Source organism: Cygnus olor, chromosome 13, assembly GCF_009769625.2.
Source record: "Cygnus olor isolate bCygOlo1 chromosome 13, bCygOlo1.pri.v2, whole genome shotgun sequence".
In the NCBI taxonomy this organism is placed as follows: Eukaryota; Metazoa; Chordata; class Aves; order Anseriformes; family Anatidae; genus Cygnus; species Cygnus olor.
In genome coordinates, this window is record NC_049181.1 from 10,192,309 (window position 1) to 10,218,834 (window position 26,526).

The 26,526-nt window shown below is 57.1% G+C and overlaps 1 protein-coding gene across 2 annotated transcripts; it reads left to right on the forward strand.

Moving 5' to 3' along the window:
- On the forward strand, positions 1–26,405 carry F8 (coagulation factor VIII). Of its 2 annotated transcripts, XM_040571883.1 has the most exons (29): positions 8–780; positions 3,608–3,732; positions 4,027–4,149; positions 4,383–4,595; positions 5,615–5,686; positions 6,072–6,179; positions 7,234–7,455; positions 7,725–7,971; positions 8,918–9,092; positions 10,071–10,164; positions 10,819–11,030; positions 11,370–11,520; positions 11,658–11,867; positions 13,100–15,764; positions 16,161–16,326; positions 16,505–16,711; positions 17,239–17,467; positions 17,580–17,762; positions 17,962–18,078; positions 19,287–19,358; positions 19,631–19,716; positions 19,832–19,987; positions 20,777–20,921; positions 21,412–21,560; positions 21,856–22,032; positions 22,273–23,299; positions 25,242–25,525; positions 25,657–25,786; positions 25,968–26,405. In XM_040571883.1, the coding sequence occupies exons 1-26, from the start codon at positions 632–634 to the stop codon at positions 22,426–22,428; spliced, it is 6,609 nt and encodes a 2,202-aa protein (XP_040427817.1). In that variant the 5' UTR covers positions 8–631; the 3' UTR covers positions 22,429–23,299; positions 25,242–25,525; positions 25,657–25,786; positions 25,968–26,405. The 2 variants fall into 2 exon arrangements, with proteins under 2 accessions (XP_040427816.1, XP_040427817.1); XM_040571882.1 differs by having other exon boundaries at positions 1–780; positions 21,856–23,299.
- Positions 26,406–26,526: the final 121 nt, after the last annotated feature.

Genomic DNA, 26,526 nt, shown 5'->3' on the forward strand with positions numbered 1-26,526 from the left:
ATTTTGCCCTAAATTGCCATTTTCTCACACTGCAGGAGCCTGCAGGTAAAGGAGGCAGCTGCTGGTCCCTGGGGGCTGCCCGGGGCAGGAGCAGCAGCTCCAGCCCCACAATGAGCCCAGGCTGACCTGTGGGGGATACGGAGGCTCCCAACACTGGGTGCTGGCCCGGAACCTGCTTTCCTCTCTGCCCTCTGTGGTGAGAGGGAAGGTGGGACCAGGCAGGGACCGCACCTAACTTTCCCTTCCTCTGCAACCCTCCCTTTCCTCACCTCACTGCCGGACACAGGCCAGGACACAGAGCCAGCTGGGTCCTGCAGCCGAGCTTAATGCTGCGTTTGCCCTCCCTTTCCCTTTGTTTTTTCCTCTCCTCCTGTCACTGCCACCCCGGGAGGAAGAGAGGGAGAGGCCGTCGCTCACACGCTCCTCTCTGCATTAACCCGCTTGAGTGATTCCTCCCCTGATGCCTTTGGGAAACTCTCCAGCGCTCTGACGGAGGCCGCGGGTGCTGGCTTTAAATCACCTTCTCCTGTGGATTACGACAGCTGGCTGAGAAGATAAAAGCTTTTCTCTCCTCTCCCCTTCCTTTTCACTTTTCCTCCTAAAGCCGCAGCGGTTCCCAGCCGCAGGCGCGATGCTGGCAGGAGCCCTGCGCTGCCTCGTGCTCCTCTGCCTGGTTGAGAAGAGCATCAGCAAAGTCCGGAGGTACTACATCGGGGCCGTGGAGACCGCCTGGGACTACACACACAGCGACCTGCTCTCTGTGCTGCAAACACCTGCGGGGTAAAGCTTTTTCTGTTGCAATTCCAGCACACTTAGGGCTGCTCTCCCACCCCGCGTACATGATGCTGGGTCTGGGGGGCACGTAGGGCAGCAAACAGAGCACGCTAACTGCAACCCTGATAATGCACAGGTGGGGTAAATCTAGAGGGAGAGCAGCAGACCTGTGCTGCTTTATTTTAACACCATTTGTTGGTGATCCTTTAAAGTCTGTGCGGGGAGCCTGGGGCTGGTTCTCCAGCCAGTGCTTTCTCCATGGGGAGCTCGAGGCAGAGGGGGAGCCCCATGTCTCCCTGCCTGGGGAGCTGTGCTCCTGCTGCACCCCTAGGAAAACTTAACTTTCAGCTGTTTATACCTTTGCTTGCATTATATTTATATCTTTGCCTGCGTTATGTTGCTGGGGCCGGACTTTTCCCTTTAGGGAATGAATGTAACTTTTAGTGTCTGAGCAAAAAATGGTGTTGGTAGGCAGCAAGAGGAGGGAGGAAAGCATGCTGGCTTCGCCTGAATGCTTTGGAGAGGGAAGGAAAAGTGGCTGTTGCATTGCTTGGGCACGGGGATGAGACGTGAAGCTGTTTGTGGATGGGCTGCTCTGAGCCCAGCATGGGGAGCAGAGCTGGATGGCTGTGTCCCTGTGGATCTAGCTGTACCCCTCTGTGTCACCCTGCTGCTGCCTCCTCTGCGGGTGGAGGGGGAGTCTGCTACCTGTACCCTCTCATCTGTCCCAGGCTGTTTCACCAGCATCCCTGTGTAGCCAGAAACCACTTCTAGGACACAAGTCTCACCCCACCAGCATGCCTAAAAGACGAGACATTTTCTCTCTGCCTTCCCCCCCAACCCCAGCCACCCAGCATGCTGTCCCACTGCAAGTCTCCCTCTGCTCAGCCATGTTACCATGGGCAGCCCCTTGTGGGACCACCCTGTGGGCACCGGGCAGGTGGCCTGAGGCTGTTTGCCCCTTCCTACCAGGGCAGAAGACAACCTCGGCCCTCTCGGAGGTCACCGGCCTGCCCATGGGCGCAGCTCCCGGGGGAGCCGTGGCCGGGAGCGGGGCTGGCTGGGCAGCGTGGTTCCCAGCAGGGTGACAGAGGGGCCTTGTTCCCGCAGCCTCAGCCCTGCTCCTCCCGCTTGGGGAGGACGCAGGAAAATAGCCAAGCTGCGGAGAAAGGGCACGCAGAGGTGAGCCAAGTGCCTCCGAGCCATGCCTGGGGCACCTCCTGCTCCGCCGGTTCTCCCTCATGGCACCAGCACCCCGTGGCAGCCCCACAGACACCGCTGGGCAGCCCCAGGGGTGCACCTCTGAAAGCCCTGCATGAGCCCCGGGGCTGCTCTGGCACGTTCCCCATGATTTCAGTTTCTCCCCCGCTCCCCAGACACGACCTGCAGTGTGTCCCGCAACAGCCCCGGGGGTCTCGGCTCAGGCTCGGCGCTGGCGGCCACGTAGCCCCGAGCTGTCTGAGTGCTCCGGTGGCGTGGGGTGTTGGCCTTGGCCGTCTCCTGGCTCTGGGAGATGAACAGATATTGCGGCTAACAATGCTGATCGGCCGCGCCAGGAACTTTGCTCCTCGGGGTAGGAAGTCGGTAGGGACCCTGCGTGCAGGGGAGCTGCCAGCAGCTCTTGGACCAGACGTCCCTCAGCCCTGCGATGGCTCCGTCACTCTGCCTGGGCCCCACGCTAAGCCCCCATGTCCCCACACCTCCTGCCAGCCAGCCCCACGTGTCGAGAGGGGCTGGGTTTTGTGCCAGCAGAATCCCCCGGCTCCAGAGGGCTTCTCCCTTGTTTGCTGCAAAGTTAGCAGGACTGGACCCTGGTGTCTCAGATATGTCTCCAAGCTGGGCTTGCTGCGAGTTAGAGATTAAGGACTCCAGCCCTGCTCTGCCCACAGTTCTCCGGCCCTGGGGTGAGCAAACCAAGGTCTCCTGACGGCAGCCAGCAGCCTGGGGGCGAGTGTATCGTGCTTTCCTCAACTTCTTAGTCACACTGGCTCCTTCCTCTTCCCCTCGAGGAAGACTCAGGCAGAGAACTGCTGCCTGGATTTATTTAGTCAGAGCAGGAGAGCAGCCCTTGCTGTTTCTTCAGGGCGAAAAAAATACCACCTGGCTCCTGCTCCAAACAAAGCAAGGCTGGAGGCGGTCTGTCTGGTTACTGGAAATGGTCTCAGTCCTGGGGCTGGGGCTGATAAGCGGGCCTCTAAAATCCCTGGAGAAATTAATGGCTTTGTTATCCTGATAAACGTGCTGGATCCCTTATGGAAAATGAATTAACTAAGCTGCTTACAGATCAAAAATGGCCAGCGGAGATAAGTGGAGTGTGAAATACGTTCAGGCCTCCCGCTTGATACGATACGATAAATCCTCCCGCTTCAAGGAGTGTTTTTTTTAGGGACTGGCTGTAAATCCCAGTTCAGCCAGAAAAGAAACGAATGTGGAGACATTGTTTGGGCTGCAGTGCAGATGGGAACACACTGCCGTGCCGCCTGGCACAGGTTTTCCAGAGGGAGCAGGGGAGGAAGAAGAGGTTATGAGTGATGTCTGCCACACTTGCGGGTGCTGGGGACGGGGCGGGCAGCGCAGAGCAGCCGCGTGTGGCACCGTGCTGCCTGCTGCTGTGTCTTCTTCCATCGTGACTCATGCCATGGCATTAATCACGGCCACGTCAGCATCCGTGAGCCGAGAAAAACCTTTCCAAACACACCTGGTGTCTGTCAGCAAACAGAGGATGCGAGGGTGAGCGATCCCGGGCTGGCACGGCGTGCTGGTGGGGAGGGGAGGAAGAGGATGGCTGCAGCCCGTCTGTGCAATCAGCCTTGGCTTTTCCTTCCTCTTACAGCGTGTCAGGGCTGCCGGGACCTCAGCCCCCCGCACCCGGTGCCCTTCCACATTACAGGAAGGCCGTGTTTGTGGAGTTCCCCGATGCCTCCTTCACACAGCCCAAGTCCAAGCCGGCGTGGATGGGTAAGAACCATGTAGAGAGCAGTGAGCCCAGTGGCCAAACCCATCCTGGGCGGATGCTGGTGAAGGCCAGCTGCTTCTCAACCAGGAGTGGGAAATATGTAAAACCTGGGCAGAGCTGCCGGGGGTGCAGGGAGCCTTGCTGGTGCTGGAGCACTTGATACTGCCGTGCTACATGAGGGACCGACTGTGCAGGTGGAAAGCCAGCCCCTCAGGGCCCGTGGGTGGGTGTGAGCGGCTGTGCCAGCCCCACTGCTGACTGCCCAGCTGCCTGACCTCGCTGCCTTCCCCCTCCAGGTCTCCTGGGCCCCACCATCCGAGCAGAAGTGTATGACACAGTGGTCATCACCTTCAAGAACCTGGCCTCCCGCCCGTACAACCTCCACGCCATCGGGGTGTCCTACTGGAAGGCGTCAGAGGGTGAGTCGGGCCATGGCCACACGCTGCGAGTCCTCGTGCTGCACCTCCTGCTCCCAGGAGGAGGCACGTCCCTCCCCGACCTTGGTGTCGGCTCTGCTTGCTGCCCTGAGCCCAGCCATCTCCTGCAGAAGTCGGGCTCGCCAGGGGGCTTGGGGTGGGGAGGAGGCATTTCTGTATCCACCGTGTGCTGGGGATAAAGCTTCAGTGAAATCAGGCTGTTCCTCTGGCTGCAGGTGCAGGGTACGAGGATGAAACCAGCCAGCTAGAGAAGGAGGGCGACAGGGTGGATCCGGGGAAGACGCACACCTACATCTGGGAAATCCAGCAAAACCAGGGCCCCACAGACGGTGACTCACCATGCCTGACCCACTCCTACTCCTCCAACATCGACAGCGTGAAGGACACCAACTCCGGTTTGATTGGAGCCCTGCTCGTGTGCCGGCCTGGTAAGAGCAACCCAGGATGGGGACAGGTCAGGTGCAATCATGAGCTGAGAGGCAGAGGAATCAGAGACACCTTCCAGAGGCTGAGCATGGCAGTGGAGTCAGTGAGCTGGCCCTTTCCCCAAGGAGTTCCTCCCCAGTGTGGGAGGCAAACACCCCTGGATTTCCCTGCAAGGGAGAGAACTTGGTTAATTTTTGCCTTTGCAAAATTTCAGACTACAGACGAAATCTTTTGCCTTGTAGCTGAACCTTATCTACTGATAAGGTGAATTTCTGTGGAAGCATACGTGTCTTTCCTTCAAAGCTTCACTAAGCTACAATCATTCAGTGTTTGCCAGGGCACTTTGCCAAACAGGATTTTGTTGGAAGACATAAAGGAAAGTTTTTTATGAGCAAGGGCAGAGACAGGACACATGGGCAGTGCCTCACCCACAGTACCTGTGCCTTCTCTCTTCCTTTGGTGGACGTGGAGATGAGGAAATCTTGACTGTTAACCATCTCTGGGGTGCACGGCGTCAAGAAGTGAACCTGGGGCAGAACTGGTCTCCCCTGGCTGAGCCATCTCCTGGAGGTGGTTGTCCAGACCCCGGTGTAGTCACCGGAGAGGAATGGGCACCTGTGGATGCGACTCACCCGGGGCTCTGTCTGCAGGCCCCGATGACTCGCCGCGAACTATTTCTCCGCTGACAAGCAAAGTCTAGACGAGGAGTGCAGACAATGGTGCTGATGAGGGGGCTGGATGAAATGGGCTCTTCCAGGTGACTAAGTGAATCCCGAGAGCCTGCGAGGGAGAGGCAGGGCAGGCTGCCCCTTCGGTGCATGCTGGGGCAGCTGCTCTCAGCCACAGGGTTTTAGGGATGAAAGGCTGGGAACAGGGCTGTGACAGTCATTGACCTCGTGAGACGTGGCAAAACCAATCCACAGCCTGGCCTTGATTTGTGGAGGGCAGAAAGGGACTTCCCTGGGAAGATGGGCATGGCACTTGCTGATCTTAAAATGCCCCGTTCCGTGGCCTCTTGCAGGGACCCTGGTGAGCGATGGGACCCAGGACACGCAGCAAGACGTTGTGATGCTGTTCGCAGTGTTTGATGAAGGTAACTGCCCCACCTGAGCCGACCACCTTGGTGTCAGACCCTGAATTCAGCCCGGTCTGGGGCGCATGCTTTGGCCACGGTGTGGGCACAGCTGCTCAGCTCCCTCTGAGGGGTTCGAGCCCTGCACAGCCCCTGGCCCACGTGCTCCTGGTACTGCACTGCAGCTCCTGCCTCCATGCCCCAGATGCAGGGAGCTTGCAACCCCCAGCTCCCACCCCTCTTCCCTTCACACGGGCTGAAGCCGGGGGGAGAAATGCCTTGTCACGTGCAACAGTCACCACCACGTTCACGTGGAGTGGACAGGTCTCCGAGGATTTCCAAAAAGCACTGAGCAACTGACCTCCCTGGGTTTTGGCTTTCACACTGCACCCTCCTCTCTCCACAGGGAGAAGCTGGTACTCTGAGCCCGACCCCCCGGCAGCTCCTCAGCCCCTGCCCCACACCAGGGAGGAGCTGCACACCATCAACGGCTACGTCAACGGCTCGCTGCCCGGTGAGCACCGGTCTGTCGGGGCGGGCATGGAGGTGGTGGGAGGCAAGAGGGGTCTAGCTGTGTCTGCAAACCTTTCTCCAATAAAAGGCAAAAGCAAAAGTCCCCTGAATTCCCTGGCCTGGTGGATCCACGGAGCTGAGCAGACCTGCTCCATGCACAGCAGGTTTCCCCTCGTGAAGGTCCTCACCTACACCAGCACCCCCCATGTGGCTGTGGGACCTGGCCCGAGACGTGTCTGATGGACAGGTTCTGGTGGAGAGGTGACAACGGAGAGCTGAGACCCTCGGCATGGAGCCTGCCCCCTGTCTCCTCCCTGGCCTTAAGGATCTATTCCGGTCACTTTTGGCACTCAGTGCTAAAAACAAGTGCTTGGCTCTGTACTTGACTTTGTTTGGCTTCAGTTTCCAGGAACTTGTTATTCCCTTCCCCACTAGATTGCAGAGCCCTTTGTCACACAGTGATTTCTCCCCAGGAAAATATTTTTACAACGCAGTCAAGTTTTCTCCCATTTCCTAAGCACACTGAACTCTTTGAAACTCTCCAACGAAGGAATTTTCTCCAGCCTTTAAATAATCCTGGCGACCTCTTTCTGCCCTTCCTGGGGTATTTCAGCTCCTGCTGAAGACGTGCTGCAGCCCTGCCCCAGATGCAGTGTTTGAGCGTGAGGCTTGCCAGCACCGTGATCAGACAAACGCTTCCCCTTCCCAGCTCCCTGTTCCTGTTTTATAGAGCCAGGGAGTGCATCTGCTCGTCTTGCCACTGCATCACGCCATGAGCTCCCGTCAGGACGCTTCTCTCAGCCTTTTCCAAAGCCCTTGCAGAGGCTGGTCCGCCGTTCTGTAAGCCTGGCTTTATTTCAGCCGGGTGATGCGACCTGCCCCTCTGTTGTGCTCAGACAGCCCACATTTACGTGTGACTTCTCCTGCTGAAGCCTGTGGGGCAGGGGACTGTGCTCTGCACACATTGGGCTCTGTGTCCGTGACACCAGGAGCAGGGACACGGGATGGACACGGAGGTGTCCTGACTCCCGGGTGCTTTCCTTCCCTCCCGGCAGGTCTCACGCTGTGCCTCAAGAAGCAGGTCCACTGGCACGTGATAGGCTTGGGCACTGGGCCAGAAGTGCACTCCGTCTTCTTTGAGGGACACACGTTTCTGGTGAGGGGCCACCGTCTCAGCAGCCTAGAAATCTCCCCTGCCACGTATCTCACAGCTCAGACCATGCCAGGAACAGCCGGTCAGTTTCGGTTGTTCTGCCAGATACCGTCCCACCAGCAAGGTAACCTGACCCTACAGGAGCCCGGGGAAAAAGAAGTTCAGGGGATGCCCTGGGCTCTGTGTGGTGCTGCATCTCCAAGGCCATTCCTGCTTAATCGTGCTATATCCATGTGCAAATCGGCCCGTGACCGGGATGGCATGTGTTGGCCTGCGTGGTGGCACATTTGGTGGGGATAGCAGTGGAGAGGTCATCTTCCAGCAGAGCCTGGGGGGGCAAGCACCTGTGCAGGTAAGTCAGCATGGCCCTTCCTGCCCCTTGTCCGAACCCAGCCGGCATGGAGGCCCTTGTGAAGGTGGAGCAGTGCCCGGAGGAGCGCCTGCTGAAGATGGGGCAGCTGTCAGATGAGCCAGAGGAGGTGGAGGACCATGAGGAAGAAGAAGGAGAAGAAGAGGAAGCTTACCATGTGATCCAAGTGCGCTCTTTTGCCAAGAAGGACCCTGTGACCTGGACCCATTACATCGCGGCTGAGGAAATGGACTGGGACTACGCCCCTGTGAAGCCGGCATCTCTGGATAGGTGAGAGCGAGCTCCCGAGGCCACGGCATTGCTCCCTGAGGCAGCTCTGCCAGGTCTTCCCCTGCTCCCCAGGAATTTATTTTCCTTCTGCCCAGCCTGGACAGCTTTGTCCCAGCTAAGGACGCAGGACAAGGATGGGTCTGGGGGGCTGTGGGAAGGCAGGAACTGATGTTTATCAATTTTTACCAAATGCCACCATCGGTGGCTGTCTGAGGCAGCTCCGTCGTGCAGGTCTGCAGGGTCAGCCCCTGCAGGCAGCAACCCCTGGTGCGCCTTCCTGCCCCAGGGCTGGGAGACGTGCCCGCAGCCGGAGGTGTGGGTGGCCGTCCCTGCAGAAGGACCTGCTTTAGAGGGCACACTCCGTTAGTCTCTGTGCCTTAGTCAGCACCACACAGCAGTGACGCCTGTCACCTGCCCCAGTGCCACTCTGCTGATGCGGGGTGTGTGGGCTGGGGCTGTCTCAGCAGCGGGGTCACTGGGTTCTGCCCTAGGTGGACATCCCGGCCCCCAGAGCCACCTGCAGCCCCTCGTGGGGTAAGGGAGGGCTGGCAGGGAGCAGCCAGAGGGGGTGTCCTCTCCAGCTCGGGCCTGGCTCCTGCTAAGGAGCTGGGATACTGAGAACAGACAGCTGCTCTGCTGCGTTATTTCCACACAACACTCATGGCCCTGACACGGGACAGCCCGCCAAGCTCTCAGCTCCCCCAATCACCACTTCCCTCCAGGACAGGGCAGTGTGAGCCCAAGGCTGCCCACGTGCAGCCTAGCTGAGGAGTTTCCCCATCAAAGAAGCACTGGTTGCTGCTCCAGGGTGCTGAGGTGTCCTGCGGGGATAAGAATATCTTTTTATTTTGCCTCTGTACAGCAGTTGGCTGGGCCATCCCTGGGCTGCCAGGGATGCGTGTGGATGCCATCCTGCATGTGGCCATTTGCTCTTTCTTGCCTGCAGAAACACCACGAGCCTGTTCCTGGAGGCTGGCCCTCAGCGGATTGGTTCAAAGTATAAGAAAGTGATGTTTGTGGAATATGAGGATGCAGCCTTCAAGAAGCGCAAGGTGTCGTTCCAAGCAGATAAGGGAATTCTGGGACCTGTCCTGAAGGGGGAGGTTGGAGATCAGTTTAAGGTAAGAGAGTGATTGGTTTCCACACAGAGACTGGAAGGGGAAAGCTTAAAAGCTTGATGCTATTCCTCCTAATAGCTCTTGGTTCTTGGCTGTGGTCTGACATAGGTCCTTGGGGAGATCTATCATGTCTGATAATGTCCAAAGTTCAACAGAAAGGGAGATGCTATTGAAAGGCAAAGCTAAAACTCTTGCTGAGTTCAGCAGGAATGCACATAATTTTGCTCAGCCCCCTTCGCTGTAGTCATCTTAGGACTTGTTTGAGTTAATCCATGACCCATGGCATCTAGCACCTTCTTCTGAGGCAGAAGTGCCTTCTCGTTCCCCACTCCTCTCCATCTGACTGTTCTTACCACACAGTACTGGGGGCTGCTGCTTGGGTCTCCTCACATGCCCTGTTGCCCGCTCGACTTGTTTGCTGCTGGGAGGAATGGGATCTTTCCAGGAGCTTCATATTTCCGCTCCCTGCCTGGCGTTCCCTGTGTGTCTGTGCACATGGAGCTGAGGGTAACGCCTGTGGCGAAGCTCCGACAGAGCTATTTGGGGATGTAAATGAAAGGCTTCACACAGTTAAGTGGGGAGCACTTTGAAGCTGTTGACTGCTGTGCACACTCAGTGTCTTGGCCCTCTGGGGCCTCCTGGATTGACAGAGCTCTTCTGTCTCGTATGGAAAGGTAGACTAAAGATAGCAACCTGCTCTTTCATAAATCTGACATTTTTGTGCCCTCCCCAAATGTACCCAAAGTGGGCACCTCCCAGAAAGATGGTCAACATAGTCTGGTGGAGAAACAAGCAGTCATTTCTTCTGTGCTGCCTCTTTCTTTGTGGTCCTGGATGTGTCCGGGTTCCTCCCTTTCAGACGTGGACAGTGCCAATACCACAGCCCAGCACTTTCCCCCTGCATGGACACCCTGAGGGCAGCCATGAGGGCTCACAACAGTCTGGCAGTGCTAAATGTCCTGTTGGCTGTCCTTGTTTCAGATTGTGTTCAGGAATCTGGCAAGCCGACCGTACAACATCTACCCTCATGGCCTCACCAGCGTAAGGCCGTACCACGCCATGAAGTCCACTCAAGGTAAGGCCGTGGGCAGGCCATGGGTGTTTAGGATGTCAGGTGGCCAGTGCCATTTTCCTGGGCCAGGAGAGCTTCCCCCAGCCTGTGGTTAGACTAGCTGCCCAACTCGTCCATCCGAGCACCTGAGACCCATGGCTCCTGGAGACGATTCTTGGTTCATGTCCCCATTGGTGCCATGTAACTGTGTCTAAAGAATGCTTGGGTAATGCCTGGAAGAAGGGACTTTGTCACCCGAGGAGCTGGGATGGGTTTGGTTCACCCTGGAGGTCTCCACTTTCTGACATGGCTGCAGTGAGCCGTACCTATCGCACCCATCCCTGGTGAACGCTGCCAGGAGCACCTCGTGCCGAGCTCAGGTCCAATTGCAGGGTCTGGAGCAAAGTGGCAGAAGTGGGATGGCAGCTGCGAAGGAGCTCAGAGCTGGTCCGGGTCTGTGACACATTATTATCGCAATTCAGGTTTTCTTTCAGGAGAGTCAAAAGAGCAAAGTGGCCCACCAGCCCTTTTTGGTACCAAAACTACCAGTTTGGGTAGTTTTCTATGTGGCTCCTGCTATCAGAAAACCTCCTTTCGGAACTCTTTTATAAAGCGGGATGACCCCTTGCAGGAGCAGTCCTGACCTAACAGATGTGCCCTTGGGCTGTGTGTTGGCAGTTAAGGACGTGAAGGACATACCTATTGCCCCTGGCCAGTCCTTCACCTACAGCTGGAGGGTCACGACAGAGGATGGGCCAACGCAAGCGGATCCTCGCTGCCTCACCCGCTTCTACTACAGCTCCGTCAACCCGGCACGGGACACAGCCTCAGGCCTGATTGGGCCCCTCCTGATCTGCTTCAAGAAGTCCATGGACCAGAGAGGAAATCAGGTGGGTCCTTCAGGTGTGGCAGAGAAAGCGTCACGTTCCTTTGGCAAGGAAGATACTTTGCCACCTTAACTGCCAGGCTGAAAGGCTGGAATAACTGTGGTGGGCGAAATATTTGGGTAAAACCAAATTTGGTTGTCTAGTTGTCTTCAACCCTACCATCAGTCCCACCCCCCTGTCTTCTTCCTTGCATGCTCCCTTCCCTCCAAGACTGGACCCTACCTTATTTGCAAAGCAGTAAACTGCTCCCCATGCACCCAGGCTAAGGGCTGGCAGCCACCCTGCACCCTGGGTGCTGCTCTGGCCAGGCCAGCAACATGCCCTTCCCTCTCTGCCTCCCAGATAATGTCGGATGAGACAAGGCTGGTGCTGTTTTCGGTCTTCGATGAGAACCGCAGCTGGTACCTGGAGGAGAACATCAGGCGGTTCTGCACCGATGCAGCCCACGTGGATACCCAGGACCCCCAGTTTTATGCCTCCAATGTGATGCACAGTAAGTGCCCAGCGGGGGGCTCCCCACAAAGCCCACACAGACACTGGCTGGTCCCTGCCCCAGGGAATGGGCAGCAGCTCGGCAGCCCCTGGGGAGCCAGGTCCTGATGAAATGTCTCATACCCTGCTCTCTTCCAGCTGTTAACGGCTTTGTCTTTGACAACCTGCATCTGAACCTCTGCCTGCATGAAGTTGTGTACTGGTATGTCCTGAGCGTTGGGGCCCAGACAGATTTCCTCTCCGTCTTCTTCTCTGGAAACACATTCAAGCGCAACATGGTCTTTGAGGACGTGCTTACCCTTTTCCCATTTTCTGGAGAAACTGTCTTCATGAGCGTGGAAAAGCCAGGTTAGTAGCATGGGCTATTCCATAGACCACGGGCTGGGCATCACAGCAGGGCGAAGCGAGCATCTCCAGGCAGGGGCAATGCTGCGGTCTGATACCAGATCACATTTTGGCAACCCCAAAAGCAAAGGGATGCTCAGCCTCTTGGAGCAGCAAAATGAAAGGTGGTGATTACATCTCCCCAAAGCTTAACTCAAAGAAATGGTTTAAATTACTGTATCTTACTTCACGATTAGGGTGCATTAATGTCAAACGCATCCTGCCAAGCCAGTAAGCTGGCTGCAGTGATGTGGTGGCAGTGGCAATGCTGTCCCTGCTGTGGTTCCAGCGCTGCTCATGGCATCACATTTACCCACACACCTCTGCAAGGACAGGCGCACCGGATGCACAGAAGTCTTAGGAAGGGTTTGGTTTTTATTTCCTCCTACTCAGCTTTTTTTTTTTTTTTTTTTTTTTTTCCCTTAGTATTTGCAAAAGCAGAGCCATTACCCATTTCCTCACTAACGGAGGAAACACAGAATTTAGCCGACACTGATACGCTGGTCATGGGTATCCATGAGTATTTCTGGGTATCCAGATACCCAGGAAGCTTTCTAAATTCCAGCCAAACATTGCATCCCTCTGAGCTCTGCTTTCCGCCTGCTGATCTGAGGAAGGCAAGCAGTCGGCCGGCAGCAGATGACAGCTCTCTCCAGCGTCAGAGCTGGGTTATTACACACTTATTTGGCAGAGAGCAAGTGCGTTGGCTGGGGATGTGAGCAAGAGGCAGCCTTTTCATTTCTTTCTCCTTGAGTGGGAGAGACGTGACGGCTACGTCTGGGCTGGGGGAGAGGTGTATCTGCCAGCACCAGCACGTCTTTGGGGGTGGATAATGGTGATTGCTCTGCTGCTGGCGATAATCCTGGAGGTGTTGTGGTTTCTCAGTACATTAACTCCTCTCACCAAGCGGCTGGTGGGGCCTCACGGGTGCATGCAGCTCGCTGAGCTCTGGCAGGAAGCACCAGCCCTGCTGGTGGTGCTTGTCAGGATCACCTCTGATGTTACCAGCAACCCCGATGTCTTGTGAGCCTGGCTGTAAGATGCTCTAGGGATTCTGGAAATGTTGAAATTACTAGCATGATCTAGAGGCTGTCTGAAAATACAGATTACACTAGCAAGGGAGTGGCGTGGGGATGGCAGTTCTCATTTCCCACTGCGGTGTGCTGATGGTGTCCTCTTGTCTTCTCCCGAGACAGGCACTTGGACACTGGGGTGCCTGAATCCTGATTTCAGAGACCGAGGGATGCATGCCAAGTTCACAGTCTCTCAGTGCCAGCATGAGGAATACCCTGATGAGGAAGATTATGCAGCTTATGAAGAAGACACCTTTGACCCCCAACCGAGGGGCTTCTCTAAGAGGAGGAGATGGCGCAGACCATGTGTGAGTGAGCAGCTGAACAATGTCACCTCTTCCAAAAATGAGACAGGGAAGCCAAGATTGTGCTTGACAGAACCCAGCCACGGGGCCCTCCCGAGCAATGGCAGTATTTCTGGTCCCTCTTCCAATGGCACATCAACATTTTCGGGTAACCCACATCCAGCTGATATTTCCCCACCTCTGCCGGAGACAAACTATGATCTAGTGTCCCATGAATCCTTCTTAGAAGATGAAGAAGAATTGTCAAAAAACATCAGCCAGGACAAAGGGGCTCTCCCCCCTGGGGAACGCTTGGCAAGCAGCAGTGGAGAGGTCCATGGTGCTGCTAGCTCCGAAGCAGGTCAGAAACAGCTGCACCAAGCTACATCGGCTCCAGATGATATGGTGGGAAATAAGGTGACAAATATCTTAGAAGTACAGGAGCCAGTAAAAGAGATAATGGTCCAGTCTGGCAGTACGTTAGAGATCCTGGAAGCAGAGCCTCAGAAGACAACAGCTCACACAGCAGGCCTGCGGGACTCAGCTGCCTTTGCTGCTGGTGAAGGTTCTCGTCAAGGGACCTGGAGCTCATTTCACCAGAACGACCTGGAGCACAGTCTGGGACTTCAAGACACATCTTCACAGAGTGCTGATGAAATGCCCTTAAATCTCCATGAGTCAAGGGAGACAATCAATACGGAACTGGCTTTAAGCACTGACCCAAACTCCTCCCTCGCACTGGCCAGTTCTTCAGCACCCTCAGACAAGCCAGGGGACAGCAGGACTTCCCGCACTGGGTCTCAGAGCCACACTGGAGAAGGCAGTCATTCCTCAAAGGAGTTAGATGCTAGGCTGGAAAAAAGACCTCACAAAGTGCTTTCACAAGGCTTTAATGAATCTTTTGAAGGGGAAAATGTTTCTTTCCCAGACCTGGGACCCCGAAGGCCTGTAGAAGAGCAAATCCTTACAGATGTCAGTAACTCCTTGCCTGCAAAAAGTGGCACAGAAGAAGCCAGTGAACTTGCCAAAGGCACAAGCCTTCTCAAAGCCACCTCTGCACACAGCAATGACCTTGAGCCTTCCAGCTACCTGACGACAGAAGAGAGGGATGAGTTAATCCTGGAGGCAGTGTTTCAGGGTGCTATGGCCACTAAGGAACTGCCAGAGACAGACAGACTTGTCATTTCTGAACCTAACCTTGTGGCCAATGACACAAGGCAGCACCCAAATGATTTCTTAAACAGCCCTGAGCAGTTTCAGGGACCTGGAGCTCCATCCCTGAGCACGGGCAGCCCCGACTGGAGGCCCCGACAAGCCAGGTCACTGCAGGGCAGAGGCTTGGTGTGGGGTCTGGGCCTTCCAGGCACCACTTCTCCTGGCAGCAGGGTGTCCCCCTCTGCAGATAACAGAGCAGAGCAGGATCTGGCCAGCCAGACCCCTGAGCCAGCAGTGGGAAAGAGAGGGTGCGGGCCTCATTCCCCTTTTTGCAGCACTCGCTTCAAGAAGAGGTCCCTGGAATCACACGGTTCTGGGGCTGAGGTGATGGTGACCCAGCCAAGCCTGGAAGAAACGGGGAACTTGACTGAAGGGAGGCAGCGCCCAGGCAGGGGTGATCCACAGGCTGTGCCTGCAGACGGAGCTGAGGAGAGGCATGCTGAGGGGGGGCCAGCCCCGAGCAGCAGCGGGGGGGCTCAGCGCAGTGGCAGCTTCCTCCCCACACAGGCAGTGCCAGCAGCTGGCAGCTCAGGACCGCAGGATGGTGCCGTGGCCGCAGACCTGGCCTCAAACTGGGACCCGGTCTCAGCAGTGGCAGCGGGGCACACTGGGGGCTTGCAGAGCCCAGCTCTGGCCGAGCTGCAGCCGGGCAGAGGGGCTGCTTGGGGGGCTCCGTGGGGTGAGCAGGCTCAGGGGAGAAGCCGGATGGAGGAGGAGACAAATGCCGTGGAGCAGCCGGGTCTGGAGAGGGCCTGGTTCAGTCCCCGACCTCAGCAGCTGGAGGCCAATGCCACAAAGGGCTCTGTGCCTGACATCACCTCTGGGCAAAGCCCAGAGGAAATCCCTGTGAAACTGGCCTCCGAGGAGAACTATTCCCTGCCTCTGAGCGGCCCTGAGCTCAGGCACAGCACTACTGAGAAGCCAGCCCAACATGTGCAAGTGAGTCCGGATGAACGGCAGGTGCTCGGGGGGGAAGATGTCCTTGGAGAAACCGGGAAACGGGGAGAGCCTGAGGAGGACGGGGAAAGCAGCAGCATGGCAGGGGAGAGGACCCATGCCCCAGGACATGGTGAGAACCAGGCTCTGAACAACTTGAGGCCAGAGGCTGACAAACTGGACTATGATGACTATGGTGAAACAGAGCAGGCCATGGAGGATTTTGACATTTATGAAGAAGCGGAGCACGATCCACGCTCCTTCCAGGGGCGGATACGACAGTACTTCATTGCAGCAGTGGAGGTGATGTGGGAATATGGGAACCAGAGACCCCAGCACTTCCTAAAAGCCATGTAAGTGTTGCTGCCCCTCACGTGTTGCCCTGGCATGGCATGGCATGGCTCCATGCGCAGCTGGCACTTTGGGACAGGCAGGATCACAGGTCTGTGACTGTGTGGCCTAGCCAGGCACTCTGTGCCAAGCAGCCCGGGGGAAGGATGATCCCAGCACTGCACCTCCACCCAGGGAGCTCGGTACCTCCAGGGTCTTTGAGCATCCTTGCAAGTGCATAAGGGATGCTCTAGGCTCTGCATCACCCAGCTGGTGGTGCAGATCTGCCCCCTCGCTCCCCAGATAGCTCAGTGTAGGTGCCCGTGGCTGTGCCCTTGGGCCCCACAGCAGCCCTACTCCTGCTGCTGTCTGTAAGGGGCAGTCTCACCCGTGCTGCTTCACCGCCCTCATCCCCGCAGGGACCCCCGGAGTGGCAGGAGGAAGCCTTTCCGACAGTACCGCAAGGTGGTTTTCCGAGAGTACTTGGACAGTTCCTTCACTCAGCCACTGATACGGGGAGAACTGGACGAACACTTGGGCATCCTCGGGCCGTACATCAGGGCAGAAGTTGAAGATGTGATCATGGTGAGTTGAAAGTCCCTGTTTCCTATAACTCCTGACATCCTGCCCCTCCTTGCTGGCTCTGCTCAGCCCGAGGGAACACTGAGCTGTGCCTGCAGGCTCTGGAGTGCCTGTGGGGACACTCAGCACTGCTTCCACCCCCTTCCTACCCTCCCTTTGCTTCTCCTCCACTCCAACACAGGTCAAGTTCAAGAACATGGCCTCGCGGCCCTTCTCCTTCCACTCCGCGATGCAAGGCTACGAGGAGCTGCGGGGCACGGTGTCAGGCGAGGAGGCGGTGCAGCCCGGCGAGCTGCGGGACTACTCCTGGAAAATCCTGCCCCAGATGGCACCCACCACACAGGAGTTCGACTGCAAGGCCTGGGCTTACTTTTCCAATGTGGACCTGGTGGGTGGCAGCCTGGGAAAGTGGTGAACCGTGGGTGGCATGGCCCTGGCTGTGTGGTCAAGGCTTTTCCTGTGGTGCTGTGCTTAGAGCAGCCGATGGCGGTGTAGTTCTCAGGTGTCTAATACAGCGATGAATGCGTGCTGCTGATTTGTCTTCTCTTGGCTTCCCCCCTTTTCCCAGTTCTACATTTTTGTGAGACTTGTAGGGAATTTGCATTCTGGAGCCCTGTAAGCCTCTGCCAAATCTGGTTGAATTTGGCCCCTAGGTTGCGATGCTAGTGGAGCACAGCTGGACAGAGGGACACCACTTCCCTTGAAAGCATGTACAAGCACTTGCTGTGCAGCCTTCCTTAGCTGGGGACAGCGGGATTCCCAGTGTGTCCCTCCCACCCCACTCGTGCCATGCCCTGTGTATGGGTGGCAGCCAGGCCAGGGATGCAGGCAGGGCCACCACTTTCCTTGCTGCTGTGATGTTCGCGAGCATCAACGCTATGTCCTACTCCAACTTCTTTCCTGGCTCCCCGGCAGGAGAAGGACCTGCACTCGGGCCTCATCGGGCCACTCATCATCTGCCGCCAAAACGTGGTGAACCCCGTTTCCAGACGGCAGCTGGCTGTGCAGGAGTTCTCCCTGCTCTTCACCATCTTTGACGAGACCAAGAGCTGGTACTTCCTGGAGAACATGAAGAGAAACTGCCGCCCGCCTTGCCACATCCAGCCGGACAACCCTGACTTTAGGAGAAACCATTCCTTCCATGGTGAGATCTTTGCCCTTGCCTTTTCCATCCCACAATCTATACTGGGATGGGAAAACTCGGGGGCCTTAAGGCACCCCGTGATCCAGCCGCTTCTGACCACTGCCTTCCCCAGCCATCAATGGCTATGTGAGGGACACGCTGCCCGGGCTGGTGATGGCTCAGCAGCAGCGGGTCCGATGGCACCTCCTGAACATGGGCAGCACCGAGGACATCCACTCCGTCCACTTTCACGGGCAGATGTTCAGCGTCAGGACTAGCCAGGAATACCACATGGGAGTCTACAACCTTTACCCTGGTGAGATACAGCACGAGCACTGTGCACAGCCCAGCTGCGTGGCTTCATGCCCGTGCCTGTTAGGGTGTGCCAAGCCTGTGGGGGATACCAAGAATGGGGAACAGGTCTGGTAGAGTCAGGCTGTGTGTCTGCACAGTGCCTGGCACCACAGCAGCCTGTTATGGCTGGTAACTCCCCTCTGATCTCCATTCCTGGCCAGGTGTCTTTGGGACAGTGGAGATGTGGCCCTCGCATGCTGGGATCTGGCAGGTGGAGTGCAAAGTGGGGGAGCACCAGCAAGCCGGGATGAGTGCCCTCTTCCTCGTGTACAACCTGGGTGAGTGACCAGAGCGGCAGGGCTGGGTGCTGCTGTACAGCGTGCTTTGATCTCCCTGTCCCCCAGGGCTCTCAGCTTTCTCCATGGGTTGTCTAAGTGAGGTCCTCTGGGTCTCACTGAAGTCCTGACTTCAGCCCTTGCTGCCTTACTCATCTCTAGCAGAGCCCGGGATGCAGTGAAGGTTGGGGACCAGCTTCATTGGGCTGCAAATCTTGGCCCCCAGGGCATGTTTTCCAAAACTGAGGGTCCCTAGACCCCCTGTAAAACGCACTGACCCCAGTGACTGAAGCCCATGCTGTCAGGAGGGTGATGTGCCCAGTGCCCGACCCCATGTCAAGAGGTAAACTGAGGCACAGAGCGCAACGCTGCCTGATGGCAGGTCGTGCTGATGAAAGCATCCCTGAGAGCAACTGCCAAATACGCACAGGAAATCTGTCTCTGTTTCCCCCAGAACAACACATTTCTCCCTCACCGTAAATAGCGCTGGGGGAAGTGGTTTGTGAGGCTGGGTGTTTTATCACACCGTGACAGCCCCTCTCCTCTTCCTAAAGGAGCAGTAAATGTCAGCCAGAAAGTGTTTCCATAAGTTAAAAAATCTGCTTAAGATTTCATATTTGCATTTTCCCCCAGAAGCATTTGCCATGCAGCAGTGATGCCAAGAAGTGACAAGTAGCTAATAATAAGAGTTATTGTACAAGGCAAACAGCCCTGTGCTCAGCAGACCAGAAGAGAGACGTGGACAGACAGGGGTGCCAGGCAGGTTTCCCTTTAGCGACGTGATATTTGTTTTTAAATGGTGCTGCCTGGCAACAAAAAGGCCCGGGAGCAAGACACGGGTGTAAGGAAGAGCCACTTGTCAGCATTGCTGGGAGATAGGGACGTGGGGATGGGAGGTCAGGGGCCTGGGGACTGGGGAGCACAGCACCAGCTTGGCTGGAGGTTGGTGATGGGAACTTTGCTTTGGACATTGAGATCAGGAGCAAGAACTTACTGGACCCTGAAAATTCAGGGGTGGATGCAGAGACGCATGAGATTTCCCACTTGGTGTGAGATAAATGAGTCTGGGGGCTCCTGGAGGCTTGAGAACACTTTCCTGAGCCTGGAGGCAGCTCCCCAGGTTGGGAGAGACTCAAAAACCTCTCTGTCTAACCAACTCTGCCTGTTTTTCTCTGTTTTTCTCCTTCCCCTCTCTTCCTGTTGGGCTGCAGATTGCCAAAATGCCCTGGGGCTGGCCTCAGGCCACATTGCGGACTCCCAGATCACGGCGTCGGGGCAGTACGGTGAGTAGGGGGCGCTGCTGGCGCTGGGGCAGGTTCAGCCAGCACAGCCCAATCGTGTGCCCTGGACAAGACTTGGCTAGAGCAGGTCCCCTCCATCCATGCCTACGCTGGGGTCCCACCTGGGACCTGGGGGTGCCCTCCCATCGTGTCAGGGCTCTGCCACCCTGCATGTGGCCACCGACCCCCTGGGAGATCGGTGTTGCTCAGGGCCTACCCTGGGGGTGGACATGGCACTGCCTTGTGCTCCTCATACCTGTGCACTCTCCTCACAGGGCAGTGGGCCCCTTACCTGGCCAGGCTGGACAACACCGGCTCCATCAACGCTTGGAGCACTGCCCACGGCAATGCCTGGATCCAGGTGAGAGGGGCCCCGAGGCTGGGGACACTGCAAGGGCACGCCAGAGGCTGGTGCACCAGGCAGAAGGACACACAGGCACGACCGTCGGAGATTAACCCCATTGTTTTGTTTCCAGGTGGACCTTTTGCATCTCATGATCATTCACGGCATAAAAACCCAAGGGGCTCGACAAAAGCTCTCCAGTCTCTACGTCTCCCAGTTTGTTGTCTTCTACAGCCTCGATGGGCAAAGGTGGAGGCAATACAAGGGGAACGCCACCAGCACCCAGATGGTGAGGAGGGGAGTGGCTTCCCAGGATGGGGCCTCTTGGGGTGATGAGGGCTGGGGAGCTCGGTACCCAAGATAGATATCTCCTGGGCCCCCAGATATTTAGTTAGGACAGGAAGAGTGATCCTTCACCACCAGGATGATTGAACTGCAGCTCATAGATCTGCAAGCACTGTGTTCATCTCTTTCACTTTAAATTGTTATTTATTTCCATAGTCCTGTGTGGCTGTGAGATCAACACTAAGATTATGTTGCATTTTATATAAAGGTAGGCAAAAGATTTTCCCTGAATATCTCTTTTGACCCCAAAGGCAAATTTGGCTTTCTAAAAACAGTGTGCAGATGCAGACGGTTTGGTGGATCTCTGTTTATCAGAAAACCCACAACCTAAATACACATAGGCTGGTCATTCCAGTGAGTGAAGAAAAGTACCCAGAAAAGCCTCCATCAAGTATACCAGCTGTGGCCAAAACTCTTCCCAAGTTCAAAAGTCCCAGGACTGATTTTTTTATTATTATTATTTTTGTTTGGTAAAAATATAAAAAGTTTATTTGTATGGACCCCAAGTTTCTCCCAGTCCTCTTTCTCAGTGGTTTGCCCTGGCTTGCCCCGTTCACATTCCCTTGGTCTGAGTCACATCTCAAAATACTTCCCTGAGCTGTTGTCCTCTTGTAAGGATGGTGATAAGATACAGAAGTGCCAGACTGAAATGATCTTGTCCATGCTAATCCTTGTCCTGCCTAGCTCTCTTTCAACCAGTACGACAGCCCCTTTGTTTACCCTTTCCCTGCAGCTGTTCTTTGCAAACGTGGATGGAACCGCAGTGAAAGAAAATCACTTCAACCCCCCGATCATAGCCCGGTACATCCGCATCAACCCCACGCACTACAGCATCCGGACCACGCTGCGCATGGAGCTCCTCGGCTGCGACCTGAACAGTACGTCCCGCCTCGGGGCACCGGGTGCTGAGGCTGGGGCCGGATCCAGTGGGGTGCTGAGTGCTCCAGCTCCGCGTGTTTCATGATTCCTCGTGTTTCAGGGCTGCCCTAACAGTTGTGGAGGGGGAAGGAGATGGCATTAAGGTGTTGGGGGAACGAAGGTGGAAAACCTCATTACGGTTTAAGAGGCAGCAGCACCAGAAGGAGAACGCAGGGCTCTCACCGGTGCTCTGTCCTGAACCACTGGAAACCTCAGGCAGCAGTGAGAAAAGAAGGTGGAGGAGTGCAGGTGTAGTTCGGCTCTCCCCAGCCAGAGCCACGCTGCAGACAGGGGCACCGAGCAGTGCAGGGCCCATGATGCTGCAGCGAGGCACGGGAGATGCCGTGCCCAGGGAAGTGCACAGAGGGCAGCTGGAGGAGGGAGCAGCCAGGAGGCATCTCCACGATGGGCCCACTCCCCTCTCTGACAAGCATTGCTTCTCTCTTCCAGGCTGCTCCATGCCCCTAGGAATGGAGAGCAGAGGGATCCCCGACCAGCGCATCTCCGCGTCCTCCTACAGCACCAACGTCTTCTCCAGCTGGTCACCCTCCCAGGCCCGCCTCAACCTCCAGGGGAGGACCAACGCGTGGAGACCAAAGGTAGCCCACGCAGGGAGACCCCAGGCAGGCAGCCGGGGGGATGCCAGCAGGCAGGCTGGCTGCTCGCTGCGTCTGCTGGCCAAGGCGTGATGAATAGTGGTTCAACCGCATGCGCCCTGCAGGCTGCCAGCATGCAGGCAGGGGATTTGCCCCCAGCAGCTCCAACCAGACACCTGATGGGGCGGGTGAAGCCTGGGATGATGTGCAGCTTGACTTCAGCTACAACGAGCATGTCTTCTCATCGCTGCCGGTGGTGCTGCTGAGGGGTAACGGGAATCTGTCTGTCTTCCCCCAGAGCAACAGCCCCAACGAGTGGTTGCAGGTGGACTTTGAAGCAACCAAGAAGGTGACTGCAATCATAACCCAAGGTGCCAAGGCTGTGTTCACCCACATGTTCGTGAAGGAGTTTGCTGTCTCCAGCAGCCAGAACGGCGTGCACTGGAGCCCGGTCCTGCAGGATGGCAAGGAGAAGGTAGGCAGAGCTGCCCCGCAGCCATCCTGCAGCAGCCCTGGGACAGCAAGCTCAGCCCTTTGCAGCAAACATACTCACAGCATTTTTGCAACAGCAGTGAGCCGAGCTGTGCTTGTCTTCATCCTAAGGAGTTCCCAAGAGCTGCTTGTCCATGTTGATCCTGTCCCCAAGTCACGGGCTTACTGCACCAGAGCCCAGCAGAGCAGACAGCAGCACCCCAGATTTCTCTCTCCTTTCCAGATTTTCAAGGCAAACCAAGACCACACCGGCACAGTGATGAATGCGCTGGAGCCACCCCTCTTTGCCCGCTACGTGAGGATACACCCCCGCCAGTGGCACAACCACATCGCCCTGCGGATAGAGTTCCTTGGCTGTGACACTCAGCAGGAGTACTGATGGCTGCAGGGCCAGGCACGGGCAGTGCCAGCCCATGGACCCACGTCCAGCTGGACACTGAACTCCCATGGAGCTGGCCCCGCAGGGCTGTGCTCGCTCCGTGTGTCCAGGAGGTGCTGGTGGCATCAACAGAGGTTCTTCTGCTCCAGGAGCCCTGGCCATGCTGGTGGCTCCTGCTGATGGGGCGGATGGTTTGTCATCAGTCTACCTGCCCCTCATCTACCACATGCCATGTAGTCAGGCATAATGCTGAAGAATTAAACAGTAATTTTCCAGTATCTCTGCACTTTCTCCTCTTCTCCAACCTGAGAGTCCCCAGGGGCTCAGTCAGCATTACCAGCAGCTAGCAATTAATTAGCCCCAGAGATCCTTCCTCAGCTTTGTTTTCCACAAGCACAGCCCTGTGGGAGGCAGTGGCTGAGATAAGGGCTGGGGGCGGAGGCCCTGCTCCCCTCCCCAGGGCACGTTTCACAACCAGTGGGGATTTCGGATCTTGCCTGGAGGCAGCGCTTGCACAACCTGACTCAGCACTGGGCTTTGGTCCTCCAGTTCCCTTAATCTCCTTCCCATAATGTGCTTGCTGTCATGGCCCGATGCCACCATGGGGCTTCTCAGGGCTGCCTCCAGCAACACCCTCCTTGTTGCTCCCTGCAGCAGCTCTGTTGGTGCAGTGACTCTGTGGGGCCTTGGACTGCTTCTGCCTCACGCCCAGCGGTGGGGACCTTCCGGAACGATGGCCACCTCAGAAAGGCCTGGGGTGCTGCGGGCAGGTGGGGGCCATGGCTGCCGGGGGGCGCGCCTCTCCTCCGTGGGGGCAGCGGCATCGTCACCACCGGCACGGCAGAGCCTGCGCCCGCCTGCACCCTGTGCTGTGAGTCCCTGGGTAGGGAGGGGGTCTTGACTGTCCCACAACACTTCCCTGGCTGCTGGTGTGGGGCACGGTCTCTCCTGCAGGCCAGAAAGGTTGTCAGTGGGGAAGTGTTTTGGTACCTGAGCCTGTTTAGGTGCCGCTGATTCGGTCTGAAACCACAACAAGGCTCCTGATGCTTTTGGAGAACCAGGACGTCCTCGTGGCAAAACAAAACGGAGCTTGTGGTCGGCCTTCCCCACAGGCAACCCTTCCTCCAGGCTGCCCAGCTCCTGGCAGCTGCGAGCAGGGTGCAGGAGAGGCAATGGTTTCCCGACCGCTCAGCCAGGCTCGGTGGGAGCAGGAAAGCCAAGTGCAGGGTGTCCCAGCCGTGGGCACCCTCCTGCCCACCCTCGGTCACACCAGGCAGGGGACAGTGGTGCACACAGACACTCCCCTCCACGGCCTGTGCCAGGAGGAAGTAGGGACACGTGCTGCAGCTCAGCCCAGCGGCGTGACCCATCCAGGAACCCACACCCAGCAGAGATCAGAAGCTGATGTCTTGATTGAAGCAGGGCTGAAAACCTCATGCGACCGCCTGGCTCCGCATTGCTGTACAAGGAACCTTTGCTGTGGCCCTGGCAGTGATTACATTACAGCCCCAGGCAGGAGATGCAATTACCCTTTGGCTTAATTGCATTCTGACAATAATCAGGCACAGATGTGAGCAGACGCTGCCTGGCGTGAGCTGGCCTTGAGACAGGAGCTGGGACCATAAGTTTCTCAACAGGGAGCACCCCAGCCTGGGGCAGGGCTGTGCCACAGCCACCCTGCGAGCGCAGTGGCTGCAAGCTCACAGACCTGGTGCAAGGTCTCACCTTCAGCATGGGAGCCCAGAACCTGCCACCTCGGGCACTTCTCAGGGCAGCCTTCTTCCCAGGAAAACTACATCTCTCCTGAGAGACCCCAGCTCAGCCCAAACGTGGCAGGGTCACGGTTCCTGCCTGTACCAGTGCATGCTCAGACTCCGAGAGCAAGCTGCTCTGTCGTGGCACCGTTGTCCGGTGACACGGGATTAGATCAGAGGGAAAGCTGCCTGCACCAGGGCCCTCTCTGGACCATTTTCAAAGAGGCAACTGCTGAAATCACAGTGGGCAACCAAACAGCCTTTGCCAGCATCCCTGAGCAGTTCCAGGCTGCTCTCCAGGCACCCAGCAAGCAGCGAAGGGGCCGTGCTGAGCAGGAGCCCTGTGTCAGGGCCTGCCAAGCTCTGGCATCCATTACTGGAAGCGTCTCTTGACATTTATCTTGTGGGGAATGGAGACCAGACGCCGTTTCCTCCTGGCATGACACAGCTCTGAGATGCACCGCGGCCTCCCCCGAGACACAGACGTTTCTGTGCAGGGGAAGGGCTGAAGGGCTAGAAATCCCTTTCTAGTGTGGCCCAAGCAGAAATTATTTCTCCACTGCCTCAGTTTCCCTGTGTGTAAGCAGGAGGGAGTGAACAGTACCTGCCTTTTCTGTCTGTCAGCTGCCTCCTGTCACACTTCTCCCTCCCACTACGTTTTCCAAGACTGGCTGCAAGGCTTCGGTTCGCTCTCCGTATTTCTTGCCTCCCACCCTGTGTTGTTACCAACCAGCTTCACAGGCTGCGGGTGCAAGAGCCTGGAGCCAGTGTGCTGCCTGGAGGGCAGTGGCCTCACTCTGCTCACACCAACGCATGCTGCGGCCCTGCCCCACCATCCCATGACATTCATTCTCCCCCCAGCCCAGACGAGGGTTGCTCTGGCTGAGATCTCCTCCTAAGTGCCCTGCAGATCCCTCCTGGATAGGGGGAGGATGGTCCCAGCAGCGTCCTCTGGCCTCCTGGGCACATCTGTCAGTGCTGCATGCCATCAGGCACCTGGGGACTTTGCTAGGCCCCCAACCTAGTTCATTATTTTCTCACTGTGCTCTGATTTTACAGGCTTCCCAGGGAGCCCTGCAGACGAAGACTGGGCCCCAGGGCCCACCTGAAAATCATCGTGCAGCTGCAAGAGGCCATGGCCCTGCGCGCTATCCTCCTCCTGCTCCTTGTGCTGACTGCCCTGATCTCCCAACATCTCTCCAAGGCCAAGGCCACCTCCTCCCAGCTGGGCAGGGTGAGGCTGAGGAGGAGGCTGGTGGCAGACCAGGGGAGATACTTGGATCATGAGGGGAAAGCCTCTCATCACACACGGGAGAGGGAAGGATCCAACCAGTTGATCCAACGTAAGTACGTGGCGGGTATTCAAAACACGCTCAAATCCAAAACCACTCCAACCCAGGAAGAAAAGGCGATGGTATTTCTAGTGTTTCTCTGCTCTCCTCCTCACGTTCACCAGGATATGCCTCTTCTGCAGGTGCCCGCCGGTCCTGGCTGGCAGACTACCTGGGAGACGTGTGGTCTCACCTCTACCAGAACATCCCACGGGCAGTCCTGTACGTCTTCCCCGTCACCCTGCTGATCCTGCTCCTCCTCTGCTGCCTCACGTACGTGTGCACGTCGCCCACCCTCTGGTGTCCCCTTGTCTGGGGCAGGTTCTCAAGGGCCTGTGCTTGCTGGGTCGCAGCTCTGAAATGCCCGCTGTCACCAGCACGAGGTGGCAGTGGGCAGGTGCACCTCTGGCCACCTGTATAAGCTGGCCAGCCACCTTCTCCCTGTGTTTCTTAGGGTAGCTTTGGACTGAGGTGAGCCGGGGAACTCAGAGAAGCAGTGCAGAAAGGTGTGGAGCCTTCATGGAGTGCAGCTCAAAGAAACCCCCAAACCGCAGGAGCCCAGAGGTGGTGTGGAAAGGCCAGGAGCAGAACCACCTTCTTGTTTCAGCTTATTATAAAGAAGGAAAGATTCTCCCAGAATGATGTTCCCATCCCGAAATAAAGTTCAGACTTCACCCGAGGCTCCACCCGTAACCAGAACACAAGTCTGACAACGGCCCCATCCCATGGGACCACCAGGGACGGGGCCTGCAAGAGGAGAGCAGCACCCTGACAGCTCCGGGCACCCAGCAGCCGCCACCAGCCCTGCTGCGGTCTGTGAATCCAGCGCCCCCAGCCCCACGCGTGGCACCCTGCCTCCCACGCGCGAAACCTAAACCACCCCTCCCCAGGGCTCCTCTGCGGGTGGCCCCCGGGGAGCCCCAGCCCCACGGGGTCCTCCTGGACCCGGGCTTGAGGCAGAACCGGGGAGGGCCGGGCGCTGCTCGTGGCTCCCCCCTCTCCCGGCCTGCCCC

What these genes read in the sequence shown, in the direction of transcription:
- F8 (XM_040571882.1), top strand. Translation starts at nt 632, where the DNA reads ATGCTGGCAGGAGCCCTGCGCTGCCTCGTGCTCCTCTGCCTGGTTGAG. An exon ending in CAGCACTTCCTAAAAGCCAT is followed by an intron (nt 15,765 to 16,160) that starts GTAAGTGTTGCT and finishes TCATCCCCGCAG; the next exon opens with GGACCCCCGGAGTGGCAGGA. An exon ending in CACGGCGTCGGGGCAGTACG is followed by an intron (nt 19,359 to 19,630) that starts GTGAGTAGGGGG and finishes CTCTCCTCACAG; the next exon opens with GGCAGTGGGCCCCTTACCTG.